The 12,086-nt window shown below is 43.1% G+C and overlaps 1 protein-coding gene across 1 annotated transcript in view; it reads right to left on the bottom strand.

The window, feature by feature from the left end:
- LOC114050611 (insulin-like growth factor 2 mRNA-binding protein 3) overlaps nt 1-12,086 on the bottom strand; it is a 100,477-nt gene that overhangs the window by 29,023 nt on the left and 59,368 nt on the right. Inside the window, exons 5-7 of the mRNA XM_027872435.1 lie at nt 7,078-7,129; nt 6,913-6,976; nt 299-586 (exon numbers count right to left, since the gene is read on the bottom strand). Of these exons, the coding sequence (XP_027728236.1) occupies nt 299-586; nt 6,913-6,976; nt 7,078-7,129 (404 nt within the window). The remainder of the gene's footprint in view (nt 1-298; nt 587-6,912; nt 6,977-7,077; nt 7,130-12,086) is intronic.

Genomic DNA, 12,086 nt, shown 5'->3' with positions numbered 1-12,086 from the left:
TTTACCAGTAGGCTGGGGCCCAAGAGATGAGAGAGGAAGTTGGTTGGCAAGATAAGTTTTTCATGTTCGTTTCAATTCCAAAGGGAAGGACAACTGCTCTGCAATCCCCTTTGAGATCAAGATTGCAGTCTCAGGACTCCATAAAGCCAAGCCAGAGACACTGATAAGAGACCATCCTCAGACAGATAGAAAGTGCTGGGGGGGCGCTCCTTCCACCCCCACCCCATGCCCCACTGGTGTGATCCGATGGGACACACATGGAAATTCCTTCAATGTCCCTGACACACAGGACACTTACTTAGACTGGGTCTGCTTGGTGATGTTTCGAATGGTGGCACCTTCTTTCCCAATAATCGCTCCAACAAACTGGGTTGGGACCAGCATACGAAGCGGAATATCATTATGGTGGTTCTGCGCAGCAGCTCCTCCTGGGGATCCCTGTCTCTGCGGTCCCCTGTGGCCGTAGCCACGGCGACTCGGCCCGGCCGCAGAGCTTGAGGCAGGTGGCTCGGCCAGTTCATCCGGGATGTAGGCAACTTTCAGGCTGTAGCCCTCTAGTTGAAAGCCATTCAGTTTCTCAATCGCACTGATACACCAACAAACGGATATGGCAGGGTGAGGGAGAAAGGAAAGGAATGAAAACAAACCATAAGTTAAGTTTAATGGTCGAAGACCAAAAAAACTTAAGACTTTTTCTTGCAAAATTTTACAGAAGAGACACACAAAGAAACAAACTTGAGGTTTTGTTGTTGTTGTTCATTTCAACAAGGCAAAATGTTGGGGGGGGGGGGAACGACGACACACCAATACCCAACAAGAAACACAGAGACATGCTTAATTCCAAGTGCTCACATCAACAGTGCCAGAGAACTGTGATTCAAAAGTGGGTATGCTTTACCAAAGCAGTTGACAAACCTTCTAATCTTCAGTGAAACAATGTCATCAATCACAGAGACTGGAAAATTGATCACCCTATTGATAACCCACTCTGGAGCGATCTTGGGATCAGACGCAGAGTCTATCCCTGGACCCTATAACAGAAGCCTTGCTAGCTCCCTTTCTGTTCTCACTACCTAGGCTGAGAGAGCCAGCAGAAGAATAAGCAGCAATTTTGGTACCAGGGATAAGCAGGACAGAACATATGATCAAATTAACTTTGTAATCTATGATGGAAAAATAATATATTCATTAGGAGGGATTAGTTACTGTCCTGGGGGTACATTTGATTTCAACGAGGATCATTTGTATCTTTGCTAATGAAGTATACGTGTTACATTTTTGTAGCCTCAATTTGAGTGTTCAGGTTGTTCAACTCTTGCTGTTGCTCTGGAACCCAAAGCCAATCCATGAGGGGAAGAATTTAGTGTACAAGGTCAAAGATCTCCCTAAGAAAATATGCTTGTGGGGCAGCTAGGTGGCACAGTGGATAGAGCTCAAGTCTTGGAGTCAGGAGGACCTGAGTTCAAATCCGGCCTCAGACACTTGACGCTTACTAGCTACATGACCCTGGGCAAGTCACTCAACCCCAACTGCCTCATCAAAAAGCGAAAAAAAAAAAAAAGTTCTTGGGATACCAGGGGGAAATTTCTTTATTGCTAACAGTAGAGTGCATTAAATAAAAATACTGAGTCTAACTGATAGGCGGTCTAATTCAACACCAGTTATCATCTGGGTTGGCAACAATTGAGGAAGAGCCAGGAAATTAAGTCAGAAATGAGTGGGCAATGTTAGTCTTCAGAGGAGCTGTTAGGTGTTCTGCTCCTCACCTTCACCCTGGCTTCTGTTCTAACCTAGAAATTTCACCTATTTGATGTCACTTAAATATCTGAGGAGTCCAAGAAAACATCTGTATACTATTTCCAAATGGCAGGTGGGCACAAAAGGCAGGTAGAATGAAGCACTTGAAATAGTCCTCATACCACATGATATACACACTCAGAAAAAAAAAAAGCAAACATGGAACCCCAATCAACTTTGCCCCAAACATGACAACATGGCCCCAACAGTGAATCCAAGCAATGCTTCATGCAATACCCACGCAGATACATCCTCCACAGTTCATTTTCCTCTGTTACACCATTAGAACAAAGAGACTGGGATAGGAACCACTACTGGGATTTCCCTGGTATAGAGAAATCTCAGGTGAGAAAACGCCCTCTGCCATTACAAGTCACCACCTGCTCTGCACGTTCAATCCTGCCGATATTGCTTGGAGTGCTAGGAGATGAAGTATCTTTCTCCAAGACACACAGCCAGGATATGTCACAGGCAGGGTTTGAACCCAGAGCTTTGTGTCTTCCTAGCCAGCTCTCTATCCACTACATCATGCTACCTCTTTCTCTAGAACAACAACAAAAAAAACCGCAACAAAGCAATGCAATTCAACCCTAAATAAAGACGCCGACGTCTTCTCGATGCGGTTCTCCCAGGAGCTCCGGGGGGTCCAGGTCTTCCCGCTGATACACTCTGCCGAGCTGGGCCTTAGAATTATACCAGAAGGCCCAACGGGGCAAAGTAGAGCAGAGGTAAGAAGGTCATCGATGGTGGCATCCTGTAACACCACGGTCACATTCTCCAGGAGCAAAGCAGACGGTGGACGAGTTCGGTGCTGGACTTACTAATCCTAAACTGATAAATATTTCACCTAGAATAAAAAGTTAAAGGGGGAGGGGCATATAGGAAGTGTCACCAGCATTTGTTAGCCCTTGTTGGGCAGGCATCAGAAACATGCATCTCAGAAAGCCAGGTCTCGGAAAGCAAGCAAAGTTGACATGCACGTCCAGATGAGCAAGGCCCTGAGATCACCTCCTTCTGCCTTCATCGCCCATGTATGTGACTGTCTTTAATTTCTTCTTAGGGAGCAACTCCTTCCAACTCATCCAAATGCTCTTGTGGAAAATGCCACACCTCAATTAAGTTGGGGGAGGGCACCTCTGAATGAACACAAGAGTTCAGAAATGGACACCATCACTAAACACTGTACAAGTGAGTCAGAAGGGAGAGGGGATGGCATTTTTGACCAATCAACCACCAGCCCTCAAAATAACATTAAGCCCTCTTTGAAAGAGAGACTAGAAGAGAAATAGTACATGAAGGTATTCCTGTACAACACATCTGACTGATGCAAGCCACAGCTATGGCTCTACCGAAGGGAGGAAAGGTCAGGGGGATTCTATCAACACCCTGCCCTATCCCAACTTGGAAGTTGGGTGCTATTTGCTTCACCAGCCCGTAGTCCTCTGAGGGCGAGTCGATTCCAAGCATGATGAGTATTTCCAATATTATATATATGTGTGCGTGTGTGTGTGCGTGTATAAACATGCAAACACACATACACACACATAAAGATAAATATGGCTCAGATCAACCTTCGTAGGTAAAACGAGGCCCTTCTGTCAGGCTAGATGAAGGAGAAAGCATATTTATCACAAAATCACAGGATCCCAAAGCTGAAAAGGGACAAAAGCAGCCATCTGTTCCAACCTGAGCCCAAACAAGCATCATCTCTCCAAAATCTCCTTCTGAGCTAGGTGAGTAAACAGTTATCAAACGTCACCTAGGACCTGTGGAGTGATGGATCTGAGCAAGGCATTGGAATGCCAAGAAAATTCAGTCAACTTGTTCAATTTTATGGATAATTTTCAAACTTTATTATGTGCCTGCTTTAAAAAGATTTTTCTTTGCGGGGGGAGAAGAAAAATCAGCTCACATTGCAGAATTATATATGACCTCAGTTCTGAAAGCACACGGATCCAGTGCAAAAAATTGTTCTGGTACCACAAGCAATAAACTCCAGGGATAGGGCATTGCTTCTCTTCCTCCCCCTCCCTCCCCTCAGATACCCCTGAAAATGCCCATAGTGCCCTTAAGTTAGAAGCAGCCTCCAAACAAGGGAAGGATCTGAGCGAGCAAGCATCAGAAACAAATTATTTCTATACCTAATGCAGACCAATGGGAGACAGGGTCATTCCTCCAGAATTCCATGGTGGCCCAAAGGGGAGCATGCATGTGGCCAGCTTTAGCTGACAAGCTAACTTTGCAGCACACCGGAGTCAAAGAGTGAGGCTGAGTTTCTGAATGTGAAAAAGAATAGTTGAAACTCAAGCTTAGTGACCTTGATATTTGGTTAGATTACTTAGCAAGATTTGCTGCTATGCCCAAGGGATGTTAGTATCAGCTCTTTAGGAAAATCATGTGACTTTTCCAAGCATATCAAGTTAGTCAGGATATTGACACATACATGAAAGAATATGACATTTCAGGTTAGACATTTGCTTTCATCATTAGGTCCTCACAACAACCCTGTGAGGTAGGTCTTCCAGCCAACTGACCATGAGGCAAGAATGGTTATCCACATGGGATATTAGCCAACTTCCAATACCCTCATTCCCTGCTCTTGGATGCTTTTACTGCACAAGTTAGGAGAAGGAAAGTTATCAATTCTGCTTTTTTTTTTTGGATGTTCTAAAAAAAAAAGTAGTTGTTTTTTTTTTTTAACAGCACCTTTCAGAGCAGAAAGAGGTCTTTGAGTTCATCCAGGTAAGCCTCTCGAGTAGGGAAAATGGGCGCCAGATGAAATGACTTAGTTTAGGTCCCACAGAACAGAGAGAGGGAAAAGCAGGAGGACTGAGTGAATTGCGAGATAACCCCAACTCATATCTAGACAGTGCCTGAAGGTTTGTAAGTCACATGGCACATGTCACATGAACATTTTAAATGGAGTCAGGTAGAAGGACAATTCTATATCCTTCCATGCTACATGCTTTTAGCAAGCAATCCAATGCAATGTGTGAGCTGGAACCCGAGGACAAGTTAGGAAGGACAACAATACCTTTCCTCTTCAAGATGTTGCCATTGTCCAGCCAGTTACACAGTTTGACATGTCATCTGGTTTTACATTAGTGGAAAACAAGCAGGGAATTTGATGACAATGTCTCATTTGAATACTAGAGGTCAGACGCCAGTTTGGAAGCCACTGTTCCCTACTTTAGCCTCCTTCCTCGTGGAGCCCTTGCTCAGGCTCTTACTGAGATTTTTTTTCTTTTTCAATTTTCAGGAATCCTCTAAACTGGTCCCTACTGGATTTTATCTTATTTTATCAAAATCATTTCTTGAAATTACAAAAAATTACCTTGCTTTTCAGCATCATCTATACAACTCATGAGGACACTATTGATTCCTTCACCTAAGATACTGATAAAAATTATAGTTTATGTGGAAGACACACCAGAGTGTCCCAGAGGACCTGGAGGGTGATGCCATTTCTTTGATGACTCCTCTTTAGGTATGAGCCTGGAGCCAGCTGTTCACCTCCCTAACAGTGGATAACCAAGACCTGACACCTTGAGTCATTGATGCGAACATTAGGCAGAGACTTTCCTGAAATAGAGTCCCATCAATCAGTCTTCCCTGTATGAGTGACCTGTCACTACCACAGATGGAAACTAGGGGGGCATCATTTGTCCTCCACTGAGAGATGTGGGATACTGCCTTTCCTCCTGGGTATTCAGGTGATTGCTTACTGGTCTTCAAATATGACTATATAGCAACATGAAAGCAAATGTTGTGGGGTTGGCTCCTCAGCCCCCTTTATTGAAGAGGGGGGCAGCCGTAATGTCAGAAAATGGCATCTAGACCCTAAGATACAGGTCATCAATTCTTAAGTATGGAAAAATACTCAACTGTTTCTTTCTTATAACATGGCTTCCCAATTTCCAACTCTCTTTGGGCTGGAAGATTGGCCAACATTGTCTTGCCAGCCTCTTTGTCTTTCCATATAGTAGTATGGTGCCTGCCCTTCTAATGACCTGTGACTTTGCAAATATTAGTAAGACTTTCATAATCTAAAGGCCCTTGGGGCTATAGGCTGCTGGAATCCTAGCATTCCTGGTAGGTGAAAAGATTGTAGGTCAAGCATCAAACTCTAGCTGAAGCTCTTCAAGGCAGCTGTCACTTGTAACACAACCACTGGCTGTTGGTTTGTTTTGTGTCAACCGGACCACTTGAGGTGGTTGTTCTCCTAGATATAATTACATTAATTCCAGCCAACCCAACAAACCTACCAGGCAATCCTCAAAGTTTTATTTCTCTGGGTTTGATCATAGAATCATAGATTTAGAGGTGGAAGGAACATCAGAGGTTACAGAGCACAACCACCTCATTCTACAGAGGATCTCATACCACCAATAACAAATCCATCTGTCAATGGTTCTGCCCATTCAATTGGATCCCAGATCTATATAATTATAATGTATGTGTTTGACTGAGGCAGACTGGGAGGAATGAGGGAAGACAAGAAAATGAGGTTGATCTATGGAATCTGGGGGTAAATACATTTCAATTTATGAAACAAATCCAACTGCCAAGAATACAGGCAACCATTTCTTAAATTAGGAGAAACTTAATCAAATGCCAGACTTCCAATTGGTACTTAAAGTCAAGAGCTCTGCTAACTTTTAACAAAGAATAAATCACACATTTTGTAAGATATACATACATACACACATACGTATATACAGTATCCATAATATATACAATCCCCATATAAAATATACACAATGCTCCTGTCTTGATGGGTACCAGTTAGAGAGACAGAGGAGCTCTTCATAAGCTCAGCTGGCTATGCTTTGGCCCACAGTATAAGTCTGTGGCCTAGCATCCCTGAAATTTCAAAGAATTATCTCTTCACATTTTTCACAGTAAAGAACATGAAGACAATGTGATCAATGTGAACCGCTGTTCCACCCATGAGCTTCCAGGAGAAAGCCAAGGGCGTTGGCAGAGGGCATCCATCTCCCTCCCTCCCTCCCTTCCCATACCCCCTCCCCTGGACATTAATGGTGTCACTAGAGCAAAATGATTTTACTGAAGTCAGGAAACCAGGTATAAAATGTAGCGGTACAGAATACTTACAGCTTCGCCTGCTCCTTGGTGCTGTAGGTCACATTGACCACGGCAGTCTCAGTATCAGTGTTCACTGGAGAATGAGAAAAATCCACAGGAACAACCAAATTAAGTTTTCCTTCTACTTCCTTTCTTCGATCAATTTGAAATCAAATGAGTTCAAGAGACACATACCTTGCTCACAACTCTCCACCAACCCATACTGAGCCAAGACGCTATCCAGAACCTATGAGGAAGAGAAGAAAATAATACAAAGCGGTTAACCGTTGGGATTGGTAGCAAAGATAAGAATATGTTTTTAATTGCAAAGCAAATGATGCTGGCCAAGAGCCATGAGATTAATGTGAGCCTTGATCTAAAGAACTGCAGGAAGGACACCACGAGAGGATACATGTTCCTCTGTCTTGCCCATCCCTGGATCCCTGGCTTCAAATCTATTTCATGCTGACTAATCTAAGAGCAAGCATGGTGCGGCAGCTTTATGGAAGCCCAGCTGCCTCGTTTCTAGGGATGAGGGAGAAAGGAGGCCACATTTTCACATAGACACAAACATGCAAACATTTCCTCCTGGCATACAGTTACATGAAACAGGAGCTGGAGTTCGTCATTTGAACGTTATCTTTTTACTTAAAAAACAAAAACAAGTTCCCCTTTAAAAAAAAAAAAACCCAAAAGCCAAAAACTTCCTTTTTGGACCCAGGGACAGATATAACCTAAGAGACTAAATTCCAGGGAAATTTAACTGAGAGAAGAAGTAGAGATTCCAAAAGACCCTGAGTTAAGATATAAGATGGGTGCTAGAGAAAAGGAGAGCTGAAAAATCCTCCCTAAGAAGTGACCGTTGTCTTTGGCATTCACACATGATCACAGTCAATAAAAAAGGGGACTGTGATTGCCTTCTGGGATGTCTCTAAGACTATGATCCTCAGAATTTCACACACACACACAGCTCCAAGGCTCCCACTTTCTGCCTCTACACTTGAATACCTGACTTGAACAAAGGTTCTGAATTCAGAATCTGGAACAGACCCCAATGAAAATGCAAGGCCCCTTCTGTCTCCTCCAACCTCTTGCTAGTTTTTTTCTTTAAATTAATTTTTTTAATTTCATAAGCTTTTCTCCTCCTTCTCTACAATTGAGAAGGAAAAAAGAAAACACAACCCTCTTTGTATAAAAATATCTAGCTCTCATTCATAATATTACTGATGTGTTGTTAAAATTGAATTTTTTTTAAATCAGTAATTTTTTTTCAAGATAGAAGCATATAAAATGGTTAAATACTTTCTCCACAGCTGGCTCTCTATCTAAATGTCTCATGATTCTCCTGAATAACTTAAAACGATAGGAACCTCAGTCCTACTACACTTTAAGAACAGATAATGCTTCTATAGATAGATGGTCACCCTACATCTAGCAACTTACTGGGTCTGGTATTGTTTACCTAACTCTCCCTCTCTTCGTAGCCTGACCACACATGTGGTCTGCACAGTAACACTGATCATGGAGAGAGCACAGAGGCAGAACAGCCAGGACAGATAGGCAACCCTAGGAGCATCTCAACTCAAAATGGAGAGAATGAATCTCCCTATAAACCAAAGTCCATTACAAAGCTCAGGGTGAGGCAATGCAGTGTGTGGAAGACTTACATTTTGGAGAAAGTTTGGGTAGGAAAAACAAAGACTTAATCTAAATTTTAGAAACATAACAAATGTAATACTAACACACTTATTTCACACTTAAAGCTTGCTGTGCTCTTTCATACAACAACAAAAAAACAAAGGTCACTCTCCACTGCCCTTTATTAGGATAGCAGGAACTGTCCATCCAAAATTCTATAACGTTAATGCTAGAAATCACCAATTTTGGAAGGAGCCTGATTATTCATCAGGTTTTTGTCTGCTCCCTTATTTTGTTGGTTTTTTTTTTTTTTTTTACAACAAAAGGGGCCTATTTCACTTAAATTAATTCATTTTAGAGTTTTTTATTTTGTTAAGAAAAAAGTGCACAAGGGAAACATGGAATCTTAAATGCTTCCTGTAAGCAATTGGTTCAATCATTAAGAATTGTCTGTAGTGATGGACTTAAGGAAGTAAATCATAACTTCTGAAATTGGCCACAATCATTGTCCAGTGCTCTGCCAATGTCACTAACAGAAGTTAAGGTCTTTCCCAATTCTCCTTCTATAAGCTTCCATACATCACATTAATGTTACCAAAATGACATTGTGCCACTTCTCTCCTCAAACTGACCCAGTTTTTAAAAAACTGAATTCAAGTTGTAAAAATCTTAAGTAGCAGAAATATACATGGGAGGGGGGAATCCATTCAGAGGCTCTCCATTTTATTTGTATTCATTGCACATTTTATAAACCAAGAGATAATGAATGCCTTCATTTCCCCAACTGTCCCGTGGATGAAAGACTTGTAATCCTTCAACAACAATTAAGAGTAACAGTCCTTAAATGAAATAGGCACAGGAAATTGGACAACTTCTCCTTTGAAGGCAGGAGATGGAGTACAGAGGGGGTCTTCTATGAAGGTTGGGACTCATCTGGAAAGGATCTGCCATATGAAACAATGCCAGATTTCATGTTCCATGTCACCCCAGTCTACTCAAACCACTAGAATAACTTATCCTCTTGACCATGAGCCACTCTTTCTTGATTAAAAGGGGGACAGGGCAGTGAATAATTTCTACAGAGAAAAATAAATTAAAACCTTACGATTTGGAAGGGACTTGGAAGGTCATCTAGTCCAACCTCCTCCTACAGATGAAGAAACTGAGGCAAAGAAGAAACTCAAGTGATTTGTCCAAGGTTATCTAGTTGACGAAGGGGCTAGAAGAAACTAGGATCTTTCCACTGATTTGCTTATTATCTATATCACATGAATCTGGGCCTCTGCCCTCTCTATGCCCAGGACTTCTCTCTCCTCACACCCCTAGTCAATAAATTATTTTCTGCATTCTTGAACAACTCCACTTTACACTTCTCTCTCATGCTTCAACTGATCCTTGACCTACCCACACCCACATCAAAGGCCCAGGCACTTATAAGTTGTGTGGCTCTCCCTGGACAGGTCCCCTAACCTCTCTGGGTCTCAGTTTCCTCATCTGTAAAAGGAGGCAGTTGGACACAACAGACTCCAAAGGTCTCTTCCACTGTTAAATATTGTCCTCAGTGAGAACATCCACGAGATGGAAGCTCATGATCACATCCCCTCATACTCATCCTCCTTTGTGATAAACAAGGTCTCTTCCAGTCTAAGAGCCTATATTGGAGGTGGAGATATGCACAGGCTCTCAGAATCACAGAATATTAGCACTGGTAGAAATCTCAGTGGTCCACTAATTCAACCTTATTTTACACAGGAGGAAACAACAATCCAGAGAGGTGTTGGGACTAGTCCAGAATCCCACAGTTCTTAAGTGCTGGGCCCTTTACACAGAATGGGGTGTCAATAAATCAAGCAAAGTACTTTAGGCACCCGGCTCTAAGTGGAAAAGAGGTGGCAGCTGAGAGTCAATCCCCTGCCCTGTTCTTCTCCCTGGGTCCCCTCTTCCAAAGCCAACAAAAAGGAGTACAATTTTGCTAGTGAGACAATTGCAGGATGTCTATCACTAAGCTAGTTCCAACCTGTACCACCTCTGTCCAGATGGCATCAGTGCCAGGAGTGGTCCCCCCATCCTTTAGCCTCCAAATGTGCATGGCTGATCCCTTCCCCTTCTTCCCCTTTGTCCTAAAGCATTCTCCAACTTTGGATCATCTGTAACCCTTCTTTGACAAGGATACGGCTGAATGCCAAATTACATGGGTGTGGGGGAAGAGAAGTTCCTAAAAACTTGTGTAAACTGGGGCCTAATAAATAGAGACATTCAATTGCTGCTCTGCACAGCTGCAGGGTGGGGGGGTGGGAGGAGGAAGAGGGGTGGGGCATGGAGGAAAAAGAGGCTAGGAATTGGGAATGTTAAAAAAAGAAAACAGAGAGACTGGGTCAGACTACTCCACACCCTCAGAGAAGGAGTAGCAAATGGAAAGGAACCTGGAAAATCAGAGTAGGGGAAGCCTAGAGTAAAAAGATCTCCTCCCCAAAAGGGCCATCATTTAGGAATTTGGGTAAACAAGCTCTTCTTTAAAAATCCAGGGTGGGGGATAGTCACAGAGCACAGATAATGAAGACCCTCTTACCCATCCCAAGTCCTCTTCAGGTCCAACCACACTTTAATCAATAAACTGAATGCCTAAAACCAGAGATTGGCTGGAATGGGAATTCTGATCGGGAACAGAAGCTAGTTTGAGAGCCTGACACCCTTTTGGGAGAAGACAAGTCAATGAGGGGAGAGAGGTTTTAACCAGTCAAAATGCAACAAGAAGAGACTGGGTGCAGAAATGGAGGTGAGAAGAATCATCTTCTAGATCATTTTTCACCTATGGGGTCATGCTGAAAATCCTCTCTCCTGTTGTAACCAGATTGAGCTGAAGCCTGGTTACAACATAAGCTGTCTACCAAGCTGGCACCCATATCTCTGAGGACCCTTCTGGCAAGGAGCTGGTGTTGCTGCACCAACCCCTAGAAGCCTGCAGTTATCTGCTTTCCTTTCATCCTCCCAACCAATGTGCAGGCCCATGCCCACAGTGGGGGAAGAGAGAAAGACTTTGCAGTCAGCCCCATTACTATCTCTCCAACTATGGGGGGGTGAGGTGGGGATGGAGCTCAAAACCTGAAACAACCCATGCCCTGACTCACCAGGGTTAGCCTTCAAAATTAAGAGGAATATCACTGAATAGGGGATGAAAGAAAAAGTCCATCAATCCCAGCCCAGGAAAAGAAGGTGTTCCCCTACTCCGGCCCCCAAAAATTCTTGGGTTACCTGCAGATTTATTAGCCCCTTTGAGCCCTAGCTAAGCACTATTCTGGAGTTGGGGCTCCCTTCTCCCAGATTAAAGAGAGTTAATTACAGGGAGAAAGAACATCTGATCCAGGCCAGGAGGGTCCATTTCAATTCCACAAAAAAAAAAAAACGATTCAGAGCCTACAACCAGGCTGCCTGGGAAGACTCTGGGAATAGTACAGAAAAAAAAAAGACTTGTCCTTACTAGGGACATAAAGCACAGACCAAGCCTACATACTAACATGGCAGGGTTGTCCAAACATGCTTCTAAAATGGCACTCTGCCTGCAACAC

Source organism: Vombatus ursinus, unplaced genomic scaffold (assembly GCF_900497805.2).
Source record: "Vombatus ursinus unplaced genomic scaffold, bare-nosed wombat genome assembly UNPS02014799.1, whole genome shotgun sequence".
Taxonomy (NCBI): Eukaryota; Metazoa; Chordata; class Mammalia; order Diprotodontia; family Vombatidae; genus Vombatus; species Vombatus ursinus.
The sequence above is the reverse complement of the archived record's forward strand: the minus strand, read 5'-3'. Positions and strand labels throughout refer to the sequence as shown.